At 38.2% G+C, this 16,185-nt stretch overlaps 1 protein-coding gene across 1 annotated transcript; it reads left to right on the top strand.

The window, feature by feature from the left end:
* Positions 1 to 12,994: 12,994 nt before the first annotated feature.
* Positions 12,995 to 15,165, top strand: LOC134629315 (E3 ubiquitin-protein ligase TRIM39-like). Its single transcript, XM_063476555.1, has 2 exons — positions 12,995 to 13,192; positions 13,289 to 15,165. The coding sequence occupies exons 1-2, from the start codon at positions 13,181 to 13,183 to the stop codon at positions 14,939 to 14,941; spliced, it is 1,665 nt and encodes a 554-aa protein (XP_063332625.1). The 5' UTR covers positions 12,995 to 13,180; the 3' UTR covers positions 14,942 to 15,165.
* Positions 15,166 to 16,185: the final 1,020 nt, after the last annotated feature.

Raw genomic sequence — 16,185 nt, 5'->3', positions numbered from 1 at the left:
TTAAACATACTTTAAGAGTTTGTTGTGCACTAAAAAATCAGCTAAGAGCAACATGACAAATGTTCAACTTAATTTAGGGCTGCAGCTATCGACTATGTATTAATTAAGTAACTGGGTAAGTAATACATTTTGTCTCATTAATGATCAGTACATACAAAAAAAACCCACTAAACCCATCAATCCATTCTCTTCTGCACATCCTTGTCAGGGTTGCTGGGCCCCCACTAAACCCTTTCATTGTATTTACATGTTAAAATAAAAAATTTAAAAGAAAACATTTTCTTAAATGCAAAAATATTGAAATAGTTAAATACAACTAAATACAGTAATGTAAAATAAAATGAGAAGGCATTTTTTTAGTTTGGTGAGAATATTTGGAAGGAAGGTGAGAATATTTTTATAATCGAGTTATTGGTCGTACTTAATGAACTGTTACAGCCCTATTTTCTTTACACAGGCGTTTGTAAATACCATATTATAGTATTATACAGCAGTATATTTGTAACTAACTAAGGAGCTTGTTCTGTTTTTCTTGATGATACTTTCAATCATTTAATGCATTTTGGGACCAACTTTAAACTAAGGCAGAAATGTAAATCAGTTCAGTGATTAAATGTGGCCTGACATTTTGATATAGTATATCTTTGATATAGATATATTTTTGTATCATTTCTTAAATGTTGTCACTACTAACAAAGGCAATAGATTTTTAAACACAGTAAAAGTAAAAGACATTTTATGAAAGTTTGACCTTATCTGACCTTAAAAAATAGGTCAGGGGTAGAAAACAATGTGATATTTAGAATCCTCATGTCCGCTTTTTGAAATTGTTTTATGACCAGATTTGAGTACTAATATTATGTCATACTGTATATCATATTTTCAGTAACAGATGGAAACTAGGTCTTTGCACTGTCCACTACACCAATTCAGTGACTGGGATGCCAGTTTTGGAGTGCGCCACTTTTTGCAATGATCATAATAGTTCTGCTCTAAAGGGATGTCTGAGGAAATTATGTGTGCAATTTGTTAGTGCAGGTGATGGTTCGGCTGCTGCAATGCTCAAATAGTAACAAGCAACCAGGAAAAATCCATTATCAAAGCAGGCTGTTTAATAAGATTGATATGTAGGAATCTACTGTAGTGGGATATTTAATTAATGTCTTTTAAAATGAAAGTATTTTGTGCAGTTGAAATCTGAGCTAATTTCGCAGTAAGTATTGTAGCAAAGCTGTCCAAAATTTATTTGGTTGCATTTTTTAACAGAGTTTAAATTTGTTTCCATTTTAGAAAAATTGAATTTTTCTATTTCTTGTACTTAAGAAGTTTAGGGGGCTCAAAAATGAAGGAAAAATTAAAACCACTAAATTTCAACCAACCCACCCGTACTTTCAAGAGCTATAATTTGGGCACATTTTATAGTGTGAAGGTAAAAAGTTTTGCATGGCTTTACTTTGTATGCTCATATATGAGCTGTTTGGGAAATACATCTTCAAAGTTGAAAGGTCGATGTTATGTATTGGCTTTTCTGTCCTGAGAATTTAAAATGTATGCAGTTATAAAGGGTTTATACCTATTTCACAGACTGATTTTGACTAAAAATACTGAATAATGATACTAAAAGGGGAATTTCTCATTGTATCTTCTTGTAATATTGTCTGCAGTGACTGCTTTTTGAAATTTGTGTTTTTCTTTTTAAGTCGTGACCACAAATAAAGATTATTATGCTAACTAAAATAAACTAAAACCTAAAACTAGATTCACAAAAGTAAATTTAAAAAAACATTTGTAATTATGTCAGCTGAAACACCTGCATGTAGCTGTTTTAAATGATTTCTTTTTTTAAAATTATAGTGTGGGTCAGTTTGTGAGGTTTAAATTAAGAATATTACAATACTGTAACAGCATAAACTTAATGAAAAATAATAAAGAATAAATATTATTAAACTTAAGGGTTTGGTCATCTTTAGGCTTTCTGACCTTTGCCCCTTTTTCAACACTCTGTGATTACCTGGTATTTCTTCTGGATTCCTATAGCGCATTTCCATGATGTTCAGATGCGTTGCTGGTTTCAGCTGGGTCTTGGGTTTCTGAAGAAAAGATCTAAGAGTGTCTCTGAAGTTGCAGACTGTTGTACTGAACTTGTGAAACTGATACACGTGATTCTCTATTTAACAGGAAACTGAGGTCTGGTGAGATGAAAATGTTATACTGCTTGTGCTCACATGGCATGTAATAAATCCTGACAGTGAAGGGGCTATGGTGCCATTTAAATTGTAATTATTACTGACACATTTAATAAATTATTTAATAATGTATTTGTTTGATTCAATTTGGCACTCATGGCCCCCTGTAAAGACTTTGCTTGGGTTATGCCTGCATTCGTCTTTGCTTTTGAATGGGCAGACTACACTCACTGCAGCCCTTAATCTAACTTAAACCAATTTAAATTTACTGAGTAGAAATAGCAGAAGAGCAATCCAACAACAAAATATAACTGATTCATTGTTGGCTTTGGTCTCTTTAGAACATCAGGTTATACTTTGACAGTCAGCGGTTCAAATGCTATAACTCTTCTTTATTCAGTCCATAACCTCTAGTTATTCTGTAAATCTCTTATAGTGAGAGGTAAAATTAATGCTTGCTGCAGAAAATGCTGCATTTAAACGATTAGCTTAAGTAAAAAGTTTAAATTATTTAACAATAATTTAGCTTTTGATACAAAAACAACAACAACAACAACAAAAGACAATAAAATTGATACAAAAACAACAACAACAAAAACTGAAAAAACAAATAATCTGCTTCATAGTTCACAGAAGCACAGGCAGCATTTACAATTTTTCTTCCAGTTCTCTTAGTCCAATTCTCACAGCAAAAATGTTCCAAAAGTCAGTCACAACTCTAGATCACTCACTTTCCTGAATACTGTCAAGCATTAGTGTTTTTAATCAAATTACTTCAAACTTCTTTTAGATATGTATGAAAGATCCAATACAATAACACAGTCTGTGGTTTGCTTGAAAATTAAATACATACTTTTGGTTTTGTGTCACAGCTGCTCATCCAAATCTCTCTTTCAAGCGCATCCCAATGATAATCAACTGGACTGATAACAAAGTTTCTTCTTGGTCACGTCGGGGGCGCTGTCACTTGGTGTTCGCTCGCTTTGTGGTAGAGTATCACTTCCTGTTCCTGCTCAAACACAGTGGTGTTTCTGAGTAGCTTTTCTGCTTAGCAATTTAATTTAAATCTTCTGATACATCCCTTTTTCATAGTATAATCTTAACGTGCTTCATCTGAATCACCCTTTCTGTGTACTCACTACCTAATTTATAGCCAAAGTATTCACTCACTGTCTCTTTACTGTTTCGCTAGCTTAGCTTAGCTCGTAGCCGACTCGTTAGCACCATGGCTACTTCACCTGTCCCTCCTGCACTTTCCTGCTCATTGTGTCAGATGTTTAGTTACTCCTCGGCCTCCTTTAGCAGTAATGGTACCTGTAACAAATGCAGCATATTTGCAGCTCTGGAGGCCAGGATTACTGAATTGGAGACTCGGCTTCCAGTGTTGGGAAGGTTACTTTTAAAATGTATTCCATTACAGAATACCGAATACATGCCCCAAAATGTATTCTGTAACGTATTCCGTTACGTTACTCAATGAGGGTAACGTATTCTGAATACTTTGGATTACTTAATATATTATCATGCTTTTTACAACTACGTGAATGTACTATTGCTGTGATTTATTACTGATACTGAAGGTCCGCGGCTCCGAACCGTAGTAAAGGGACATCTGGCTAATACGGTGGGTTCCGTGTCGGGCTCGTAGCTGAAAAATAGCTTTACTTTGTTGTCTGGGTCAACTTTGCTAGCGAGAGACAGAGAGAGGCGTTGAAAGGCTGCTCCAACGGAACTTATTTTTTCCGGAGGAAAACACGAACACAGTGTACAGTTGAGTCTTAATAGCTTACTTACAAATGGGCTCGTCAGGCACTCTTCTTGGCTGCAGTGGTTATTATTATATTTACATGCTTCCAGCTCCCGTTTTTGCTCCGTGACAGCTCATACTTTTCCTTTCTCTCCCTCCCTCGCTCACAGACACATAACGGGTATGGTAGTCCATTCTCGCTGCAGCACGGACTACACTGCCCATGAGGCTACATTCTTTAGGGCCATGCCTGTAGCATTCTGCCTTTTAGCTTAGCACAACAACAACAACAAAAAAGCGCTCTCTCACCCAGGAAACACGCAGAGAGAGAGAGCGTCACCCTGTAACCATGGCAACCGTAACGCTGCCGCCTGGAACAACAGAACATAGCTGTCAAACAAACCCAAACAGTCCTGACCCGCCACAATATGAAACAGGAAAGTACCGCCGTGTAATCCATTTATTTCAACAAAGTAACTGTATTCTGAATACCACCTTTTTAAACGGTAACTGTAACGGAATACAGTTACTCATATTTTGTATTCTAAATACGTAACGGCGGTACATGTATTCCGTTACTCCCCAACACTGTCGGCTTCGCACCCTTCATTCACCCGTAGCTAGCCAGGCCCCTGCAGCTGGTGCAGCCGAAGATAGCGTAGGCCCCGCTAGCTGTTCCCCGGCAGACCCCAAGCAGCTGGGGAAAGAGGGCGGCTGGGTGACGGTGAGGAGGAAGCATAGTCTTAAACAGAAGCCCCAGGTACACCACCAACCTGTTCATGTGTCTAACCGTTTTTCCCCACTCGGCGACACACCCGCCGGGGGTCAAACTCTGGTAATTGGCGATTCTGTTCTCAGACATGTGAAGCTAGAGACACCGGCAACCATAGTCAATTGTCTTCCAGGGGCCAGAGCAGGCGACATTGAAGGAAATTTAAAACTGCTGGCTAAGGGTAAACGTAAATACAGTAAGATCATAATTCACGTCGGCAGTAATGACACCCGGTTACGCCAATCGGAGGTCACTAAAATCAATATTGAATCGGTGTGTAACTTTGCCAAAACAATGTCGGACTCTGTAGTTTTCTCTGGTCCCCTCCCCAATCAGACCAGGAGTGACATGTTTAGCCGCATGTTCTCCTTAAATTGCTGGCTGTCTGAGTGGTGTCCCAGAAACGATGTGGGCTTCATAGATAATTGGCAAACCTTCTGGAGGAAACCTGGTCTTGTTAGGAGAGACGGCATCCATCCCACTTTGGATGGAGCAGCTCTCATTTCTAGAAATATGGACCAATTTATTAAACCCCCCAAAATATGACTATCCAGAGTTGGGACCAGGAAGCAGAGTTGCAGTCTTACACGCCTCTCTGCAGCTTCTCTCCTCCTGCTACCCCCCCCAAAACCCATCTCCATTGAGACTGTGTCAGCTCCCAAAAAGACAAAAAACAAACCAAAAACCAGCAATAAACAACTTAAACATAAAAAATCACAAAGAAAGAACAATACAGTATCCACATCTGAACCAAAGAGTAAAACAGTTAAATGTGGATTATTAAATATTAGGTCTCTCTCCTCCAAGTCTCTGTTAGTACATGACTTAATAATTGATCAACAAATCGATTTACTCTGCCTTACAGAAACTTGGTTGCAGCCGGATGATTATGTTAGTTTAAATGAATCAACACCCCCGAGTCATTCTAACTACCAGAAACCTCGAAGCACAGGCCGAGGGGGCGGTGTGGCAGCAATTTTTCACACCAGTCTATTAATTAACGAAAGACCAAGACAGACTTTTAATTCATTTGAAAGCCTGATGCTTAGCCTTGTCCAACCCAGCTGTAAAACTCAGAAACCAGTCTTACTTGTTATCATCTATCGTCCACCTGGGCCTTACACAGAGTTTCTCTCTGATTTCTCAGACTTTTTATCTGATTTAGTGCTCAGCTCAGATAAAATAATTATTGTGGGTGATTTTAACATCCATGTAGATGCTAAAAATGACAGCCTCAACATTGCATTTAATCTGTTATTAGACTCAATTGGCTTCTCTCAAAATGTAAAAGAACCCACCCACCACTTTAATCACACTCTAGATCTTGTTTTAACATATGGCATAGAAACTGAACATTTAAAAGTGTTTCCTGAAAACCCTCTGCTGTCTGATCATTTCCTGATAACATTTACATTTACAATAATTGATTACACAGCAGTGGAGAGTAGACTTTATCAAAGTAGATGTCTTTCTGAAAGTGCTGTAACTAAGTTTAAGAATATAATCCACCCACTGTTATCATCTTCAATGCCCTGTACCAACATAGAGCAGAGCAGCTATCTGAACGCTACTCCAACAGAGATCGATTATCTTGTTAATAATTTTACCTCCTCACTACATACGACTCTGGATACTGTAGCTCCTGTGAAAACTAAGGCCTCAAATCCGAAGTACCTGACTCCGTGGTATAATTCTCAAACACGTAGCCTAAAGCAGATAACTCGTAAGCTGGAGAGGAAATGGCGTGTCACAAATTTAGAGGATCATCATTTAGCCTGGAGAAATAGTTTGCTGCTTTATAAGAAAGCCCTCCGCAAAGCCAGAACATCTTACTATTCGTCACTGATTGAAGAAAATAAGAACAACCCCAGGTTTCTCTTCAGCACTGTAGCCAGGCTGACAAAAAGTCAGAGCTCTACTGAGCCAACCATCCCTTTAACGCTAACTAGTAATGACTTCATGAACTTCTTCACAAATAAAATTTTTATCATTAGAGAAAAAATTACCAATAATCATCCCACAGATGTAATATTATCTACAGCTACTTTTAGTACCATCAATGTTAAGTTAGACTCTTTTTCTCCAAATGATCTTTCTGAGTTAACTTCAATAATTACTTCCTCCAAACCATCAACGTGTCTTTTAGACCCCATTCCTACAAAACTGCTCAAAGAAGTCCTGCCATTAATTAATTCTTCAATCTTAAATATGATCAACCTATCTCTAATAATCGGCTATGTACCACAGGCCTTCAAGGTGGCTGTAGTTAAACCTTTACTCAAAAAGCCATCTCTAGACCCAGCTGTCTTAGCTAATTATAGGCCAATCTCCAACCTTCCTTTCATATCAAAAATCCTTGAAAGAGTAGTTGTCAAACAGCTAACAGATCATCTGCAGAGGAATGGCTTATTTGAAGAGTTTCAGTCAGGTTTCAGAGCTCATCACAGCACAGAAACAGCTTTAGTGAAGGTTACAAATGATCTTCTTATGGCCTCTGACAGTGGACTCATCTCTGTGCTTGTCCTGCTAGACCTCAGTGCAGCGTTTGATACTGTTGATCATAATATCCTATTAGAGCGATTAGAACATGCTGTAGGTATTACAGGTACTGTGCTGCAGTGGTTTGTATCATATCTATCTAATAGACTCCAATTTGTTCAAATAAATGGAGAGTCCTCTTCACACACTAAGTTCAATTATGGTGTTCCACAGGGTTCAGTGCTAGGACCAATTCTATTTACATTATACATGCTTCCCCTAGGCAGCATCATTAGAAGACATAGCATACATTTTCACTGCTATGCAGATGACACGCAGCTCTATCTATCCATGAAGCCAGGTAACACACACCAATTAGTTAAACTGCAGGAATGTCTTAAAGACATAAAGACCTGGATGGCCGCTAACTTTCTGCTTCTTAATTCAGATAAAACTCAGGTTATTGTACTCAGCCCTGAAAATATTAGAAATATGGTATCTAACCAGATTCTTACTCTGGATGGCATTACCTTGGCCTCCAGTAATGCTGTGAGGAACCTTGGAGTCATTTTTGACCAGGACATGTCCTTCAACGCACATATTAAACAAATATGTAAGACTGCTTTCTTCCATTTGCGCAACATCTCTAAAATTAGAAATATCCTGTCTCAGAGTGACGCTGATAAACTAGTTCATGCATTTATTACTTCCAGGCTGGACTACTGTAATTCCTTATTATCAGGATGTCATAAAAACTCGCTGAAAAGCCTTCAGCTGATCCAAAATGCTGCAGCAAGGGTACTGACAGGGACTAGAAAGAGAGAGCATATTTCTCCTGTTTTGGCTTCCCTTCATTGGCTTCCTGTTAAATCCAGAATTGAATTCAAAATCCTGCTCCTCACATACGAGGTCTTAAATAATCAGGCCCCATCTTATCTTAATGACCTTGTAGTGCCATATCACCCTATTAGAGCACTTCGCTCTCGCTCTGCAGGCTTACTTGCTGTCCCTAGAGTATTTAAAAGTAGAATGGGAGGGAGAGCCTTCAGTTTTCAGGCCCCTCTTCTGTGGAACCAGCTTCCAGTTTGGATTCGGGAGACAGACACTATCTCTACTTTCAAGATTAGGCTTAAAACTTTCCTTTTTGCTAAAGCATATAGTTAGGGCTGGACCAGGTGATCCCTTAGTTATGCTGCAATAGACGTAGGCTGCCGGGGATTCCCATGATGCATTGAGTTTTTCCTTTCCAGTCACCTTTCTCACTCAGTATGTGTTAATAGACCTCTCTGCATCGAATCATATCTGTTATTAATCTCTGTCTCTCTTCCACAGCATGTCTTTCATCCTGTTTTCCTTCTCTCACCCCAACCGGTCGCAGCAGATGGCCGCCCCTCCCTGAGCCTGGTTCTGCCGGAGGTTTCTTCCTGTTAAAAGGGAGTTTTTCCTTCCCACTGTCGCCAAAGTGCTTGCTCATAGGGGGTCATATGATTGTTGGGTTTTTCTCTGTATTTATTATTGTGCTATCTACTGTACAATATAAAGCGCCTTGAGGCGACTTTTGTTGTGATTTGGCGCTATATAAATAAAATTGAATTGAATTGAATTGGTAACTGTGGAGGCTGCTGGAGAACAGCTTTTTTCAGTGTTCTGTTGTCTAATTTCGATGAGTGCGAAATGTAGCCTCAGTTTCCTGTTCTTATCTGACAGGTGTGGCCCTCAGCGTGATTTACTGTTACTGCAGGCCATTTGGTTCAAGGTGAAAAGTGTTGTGCTTTCAGAGATGCTCTTCTGCACAGCTTCAAATCAAATCAAATCAAATCACTTTTATTGTCACATCACATGTGCAGGTACACTGGTACAGTACATGTGAGTGAAATTCTTGTGTGCGAGCTTCACAAGCAACAGAGTTGTGCAAAATACAATAATGTAAAACAAGCAAAATATAAAAATGGCTAATCTAAAAAGTAATAAATATATGTACAATATGTAAAGGTATATACATTACTGAATGTGTATACTAAATGTGTTTTTCTACGTGTGTGTGTTTGAGTGTGTATATAGTATGTATATACATGTTTTACAAATGAAATAAAGTAAACAATAAAATAAGATATATAAAATATACAGAGGTTGGTATGTGCTTATTTGTAATGAGTGGTTATTTGAGTTGCTGTTGCTTTCCTATCAGCTCAGAGTATTCTTCCATTGTCCTCTGACACCAACAAGGTATTTTAACCCGGAGAACTGCTGCTCACTGGATATTTTCTCACTTTAGACCATTCCCTGTAAACCGTAGAGATCGTCGTGCAGGAAAATCCCAGGACATCATCAGTGTCTAAAATACTCACACCAGCCTAAGTGATATCAAAAACCATGCCACATTCAGTCAACGTTCTTCCTCATTCTGACACTCGGTTTGAACTTCAGCAGGTATCTTGACCATGTCTAGATTCATAAATGCTTTTAGTTGAAAGTCACTGATTAGATATTTGAAATACTGTGACAAACACTGGAGCAGGCGTACCTAATAAACTGGTTGCTGAATGTATGTAGCGTGACGTTGGTGGACTACACAGTAGTTGGTGCGTTGTCTGTTTTCTGATGCAAATGGTTTTGAGGGGTGAAAAAAACTAAACATTTTGAATGCTCAGTCTTTAAAAGGTGGTGAACTGTTTTTATTCATTAATTACAAGCTGAAGTGATTACATGACTATTCATGTTTTCACAATTGTGACAAAGGTTTTGATTGTTGTAGTATCTTTCACACAGATGTCTCAGTGTTTTGTTATACTACTGTTTAAAGAACTGCTTTAAGAGTGGTGAGAATAACTTTTCTGCTAGAATTGAGCTATGAGAAGACTGTAAGTGTACTAGACAATTCTATAGACTATAGACTATAGGATTTCTCCTCAGGTGCTTCGAAATACTTCGAAGCACCTGAGGAGGGCAGCAAAACGCCTTCCACGTGTCAAACCCGCCTGAAGCAGGAAGAAGAATACAAACCCGAAGAGGCGGAGCAATAAGGATTCAACATCAAATTACTGAAATGAAAGTGGAAGTAAAATCAGAGCTGCAGACAGGTAAATCTCCGTATCTAAGGAAGATCAAGAGGAGATTTTTTTTTCTCTCAACAACAACCTGGAATGCAGGTGAGTGCAGCTGATCAGATTTGCTGTGCTTAACAGGCAATTGTTTCTCTCTTAATGTTATACTTCACGTGAAATGTCAAATTAGTTCAACTGGAGACTGATGCTAAGAAAGGTCCGTCCATTCTCTTCTACGTATGCTTGTCGGGGTCGTCGGGGGACTGGAGCCTATCCGAGCTATCATAGAGTACACCCTGGACAGGTCACCAGTCTGTCGCAGGCTGTGTTGAGCAAAATGAGACTGAAAATCATCAAAGTTAAATGTGGAATATTCCCGAAAAACAAACAATCAAAACAAAAGCAAAACTAAAGGTCCTCTTCGAATTCGTTTCGAATTCGTTGTAAAAACGGAGTGCTGCTCTGAGATGGAATGATCATCACACAAAAGTCTACACAGTTTCTTTTGACTTGTGCTTTTTTTTAAACCAGAGGTCATAAACTTAAATGAGCTGGGGGCCACTGCTGGCACTGTCATCTCATTGGAGGGCCACTTTAATGATCAAATAGTACAAAAAAACAAACATGAAAATACCCACATATATATATATATATATATATATATATATATATATATATATATATATATATATATATATATGATTTTTTTAAATTAATTAATTTATTTATTTATTTTTTCAAATATTGTATAACGAGACAAAACTTTAAATGTGGGTGCAAATCTTTTTTCTTTCTCACTCTTAACTAACTGAAACCTTTCATTGAACTACCAAATAAACAAATTGTTACTCTCTTTCTGGCCACACACGTGGGAGAACTTCTGCTATAATTTTGTTTGTGTATGAAATAAAAATGCAGACATAAGTGTACATATTAGCTTTTGACTGCTAGTGAAAAAATTTTCTTTTACAATTTTCTTTGCAAATAACTCTCTCACTAAGCTAACGTATTGCCTTCATATTAAATAAAAAATAAATAAAACTTAAATAGAAGTATACATTTGTATACAGGTTTTTAACAGTTAATGCAAAAATATTTGTTCCTTTTTAAAGAACTTATTTTAACATTGCACTCAATAACAAACAAAAAAGTAACTTTAAGGGCCAAATTACATTATATGTCTTCATGTCAATATACGTGGTAGGAGTAACATGGGTCGTTAAGTGGCCCCCGGGCCGCAAGTTTAAGATCCCTGCATTAAACTTTATATAACAACAACAACAACAACAGTAATTATAATAATGATGAATTTATCTCGTCCATTTTGCAGCATTTTGCTAACAGCAGTCAAATCATAAATTAAGACAAGTGACCCAGTTCCACTGGCAGCCTTACATGCCCTTACCATTACACTGCCTCCACCAAATGAGGTGTGGTTTGGTCTGCTCTGGCTTGTTCTTTGTTTTGTGTGACCAGTGGTTTCGAGCTTAACCTCCTACCTCCTCCTACCTCCTTACCTCCTTAACCTCCTCCGACCCGAACTCTTCCATGGCATGCATTTTTAATTTCTCTTTGATATTTGGGCATATTGGGACCCGATGAATGTAAAAACAAAGAATCACCAGATTTTTTTTTTAACTGATTTTTGTTTCTAAGAAAAATGAGAGCCACATATGAGGATATTCATTTTAAATTTTGATAAAACAGAGGCAGTATAATGTCCTTTAAAGTGGATATCAGGCCCTTGTAGAGCAAAATTTAGTGTTTTGGTCTAGATTTGGTCTAGGTCTAGACATTAAAACTTACTTTTTAATGTTTTTTGCATAATTATGTGTGTGCAATTTGTGCAATTTTGTAAATCCTCTGTGTTTACATTCATGAAAGCATCTCTTGATTGCAGATTTTGACAGTGATACCTGTTAGGTTTTGTATTGTTGATTGTCATTTATGCTTAGAAATATCTACTCATATATGCTTAGAGTTTTATAATTAGTTGTAGATTAATAGAGGTTTGATCCTTAGTAGTCTGCAGACACACGTTGTGTGCATTCCAGAGCACTCTGGCTTTCACACCCACATCCTGGGAGCATGGGAGAGGTCGTACCTTGTCTTATTGTTTTATGGTAGGATAAACGTATCTATGTCTGTTTTAGGCTAAGTGCATTTTGTTTAGATGAACTGCTGGACTTCCAGGCCAGCAGGGTTAGGAAGTCATTTTATGGCCACACACACACACACACACACACACACACACACACACACACACACACAGGGTATTCTTTGTTCACATGTATACCTGGGTACGCTGTTATATGTTAATGACCCTATGCATATTCATGGAACCACAATAAAAGAGCAGTGTTACGGGGGAGCGGACAAGAGCAAGTGGGGTCAAGCGAAGGAACGGCGCCTGTCCAGTTCTCTCCCGTGCACGTGAAACATAAAGGACTTGCCTACTCGTGTCTTGCTTGCTGTGTAATTACATTGCCTTTAACGTTCCAGCGAATAGGTTCAAGCTACAAACCTATCAATACCTCATCTATGATATTCTTGATTTGGTTAGATGTGAAGTTGTTTTTTCTTTTAAACAAAAGAAATAATTCCATCATCATGCACTTTAGTTATCCTCAAGTCTTTCGGGCCTTTTGGTGTTGCTGAGCTGCTCAGTGAAAGTACCAGATTTTTGATTTGCCTACTCCTGAAGTTTTTTCTACTACTTTGATTTAATTTGGGGTTTTTTGTTTGTTTGTTTTTTCAGCTTAATGATGGATTCCTCACTTGCACTGACATCTCTTTGGGCCTCATATTTTAAAGTGAAAAATGAAAAGCTATAAAAAAAAAAATCAACAGTATGAAGCAATTTCATTTTTCATGAAATCATCATGGAACCAACCTCATCTGGCTATGAAACAGCTTGTTACCTAATTGTCCCATTACCTGTGAGCTTCTGCAAATGAGAGACAAGGTAATTCCCAAATATTTTTCTTAAACCCGTTGAATCAAAGCCAGACATCTGTAAAAAAACACATTTTTCCCTAAAATGTTTACTTTTGTTTTGTAGAGTGCAGACATGTTTGCTGCTGGTAATCTGCGACCTGAAGATCAGTTTCTGTGCTCCATCTGCCTGGATGTGTTCACTGATCCAGTCACCACACCATGTGGACATAACTTCTGCAAAAACTGCATCACCCGGAACTGGGACATTAATGTTAGGTGCAAGTGTCCCCTGTGTAACAAACTGTTCAAGAGACGACCTGAACTGGAAATAAACCATTTGTTCTCTGAGGTGGTTGCTCAGTTCAGAGATGAAGCTCAACAGAATGCAAGCAGCAGCTCAGAGCAACAAGCTGCCAAACCAGGAGAAGTTCCCTGTGATTACTGCACTGGAACCAGACTGAGGGCCCTGAAGTCCTGCCTGGTGTGTCTGACCTCCTACTGTGAGACTCACCTAGAACCTCATCTGACAATCAAAGGTCTGAAAAGACATCAGCTGATTGAGCCTGTGGAGAACCTGGAAGGCAGGATGTGTACGAAACATGATAAACATCTGGAGCTGTTCTGTAAGACCGATCAGACATGTGTCTGCACGCTCTGCTCTGTTTTAGACCACAAGACTCATGAGTTTGTTCCTCTGAGAGAAGAATCTGAAGAAAAGAAGGCAGAGCTGAGGAAGATAGATGATGAAATTCAGGAAATGATCGAGAACAGACGACAGAAGATTCAGGAGATCAATGAGTCAGTGAAGATGAGTAAAGATGCTGCAGACAAAGAGAAAACAGAAGGTGTTCAGATCTTCACTAATCTGAAGGAGTCTATTGAGAAAGGCCTGAAGAAGGTCATAAAGGAGATAGAAGACAAACAGGAAACAACAGAGAAACAGGCTGAAGATCTCTGCAAAGAGCTGGAACAGGAAATCTCCGAGTTGAAGAAGAGGAGCTCTGACCTGAAGCAGGCCTCACGCTCTGAAGACCACCTCCACTTTGTTCAAAGCTTCTCATCTCTGAAAGCTGTTCCACCTACCAAGGACTGGACAGAGGTCATCGTCCTTCCACCAACATATGAGGGGACTGTGATGAGAGCTGTGGCTCAGCTGGAGGAGACACTCAAAAAACATTTTAAGAAGCTGCTTGCTAAGGCTGAGCTAATGAGGGTCCAGCAGTATGCTGTGGATGTGAGTCTTGATCCTGATACAGCACATCCTGAGCTCATCTTGTCTGATGATGGAAAACAAGTGAATTTTGGTTATGTGAATCAGAGTCTTTCAGACAACCCAAAGAGATTCACAGTTTTTGCAAATGTTTTAGGAAGGCAGAGTTTCTCTTCAGGCAGATTTTACTTTGAGGTTCAGGTTAAAGGAAAGACTGATTGGATTTTAGGAGTGGCCAGAGAGTCAGTGAACAGGAAGGGAGGAAACTCAGTAAAGCCTCAGGATGGTTTCTGGGCTCTATGGCTGAGGAACAACAACGAGTACACAGCATGTACTGGCCCAGCAGCCGTTCTCTCTCTTCAGTCTGCTCCTGATAAAGTAGGAGTGTTTGTGGATTATGAGGAGCGTCTGGTCTCCTTTTATGATGTGTATGCAGCAGCTTTTATCTACTCCTTTACTGGCTGCTCCTTCACTGAGAAACTTTACCCATGTTTCAATCCCTGTAATAATGATAATGGTAAAAACTCTGCACCTCTTGTGATCACTCCTATCAATCGCATTAACTAGTCTAGAAAAGTTATTACATTTTATTTGAAAGCGGTCTGTGAAAAGATTGCAATGCTGTTTTATTGTTCTCTTTTACAACATGTTTCTCAATGCTGAATTTTCATCATTTCACACTCCCCCACAATTACATTTTTCTCCCTTTAAGAGGGAAAACAGGACGTCTAGTCTAGTGTCATTTAAACCAAAGGAGCAAAAACATTTAGGAAATGTTCTTGTAGAGAAAAAAGCATATCTTTAAATGTGTACATACACATATTTGATTACATTCAAAATAATCAAATGTTGGATTCTGAAAATTTAAAGCTGTGTTATTCATATATTTATTAAAAAACTTTTTGGTTAATGACAGCTTCTGATAAATGTGTCCGTTCTTAGTTGCGGAACAGTTTTTAAGCTGTATCTATGTTTACTGCACAAAGAGTATTCATTTCAGAGGTGAGACCAGCCAATAAGTGCCTTCATCCAAGAATCTGGCTTTGACAGTCTGTAATTATGTCTTCAATAATGATGTGTTTGAATGCTGTCTCCACCATAGGACATGTTTTTTCAATCATCATGTATAACATGTCCTTGCATTATGTGCCTGTCTGTATATTTTTATATATATATGTTTTGTACACAGCTCTCTCTTGAAAAAGAGGGCTTGATCTCAATGAAATTATCTATTTAAATAAAAGATTTAATAATGATAAAACAGACTTTCTTTACTTTAACAGGATAAAACTTAAACCCCAGTCAGAGACAACAGTCAATGGTTGTTACTTTCTTTGCACTCAGATAAATAGCAGCATTGATGCATCAAAAAATGTATTGTATATTATATAAAAACTTATACTCTATATATCACATACATTATAAAAATCATTATTATAACACGTGACTTTTCTTATGTCCCTTGAAATATTGTTTTTAAGAAAAATTATAACACAGGTGACCTGAACTTTTGTGTAATATCTATTAGGAATAATATGTTTCCCCTATTTTATTCAGGGGAATCTGTGATGGTCGGGACGGAGGTATTTGATGACCTCTCATGAAATGACCCATAAGAACAATTTCAACATTTTCTGCATCAAGAAATGAATGCTTGCAAATTCCACTGTTAATGTAGTGCAGTTTGCACTGCTGTAACTTTACAGCAGGTGTTCATTGGCGGTGTTAGTAAGAGTGATCTCATCAGATTGAGCATATAAAAGCTAATACTATAAAAAGTATTATGGTAACACACTACATGAAACAGTATA

The sequence above is a fragment of the Pelmatolapia mariae genome, linkage group LG6, assembly GCF_036321145.2.
Source record: "Pelmatolapia mariae isolate MD_Pm_ZW linkage group LG6, Pm_UMD_F_2, whole genome shotgun sequence".
Lineage (NCBI taxonomy): Eukaryota > Metazoa > Chordata > Actinopteri > Cichliformes > Cichlidae > Pelmatolapia > Pelmatolapia mariae.
This window is presented reverse-complemented; position numbering and strand designations above follow the sequence as displayed.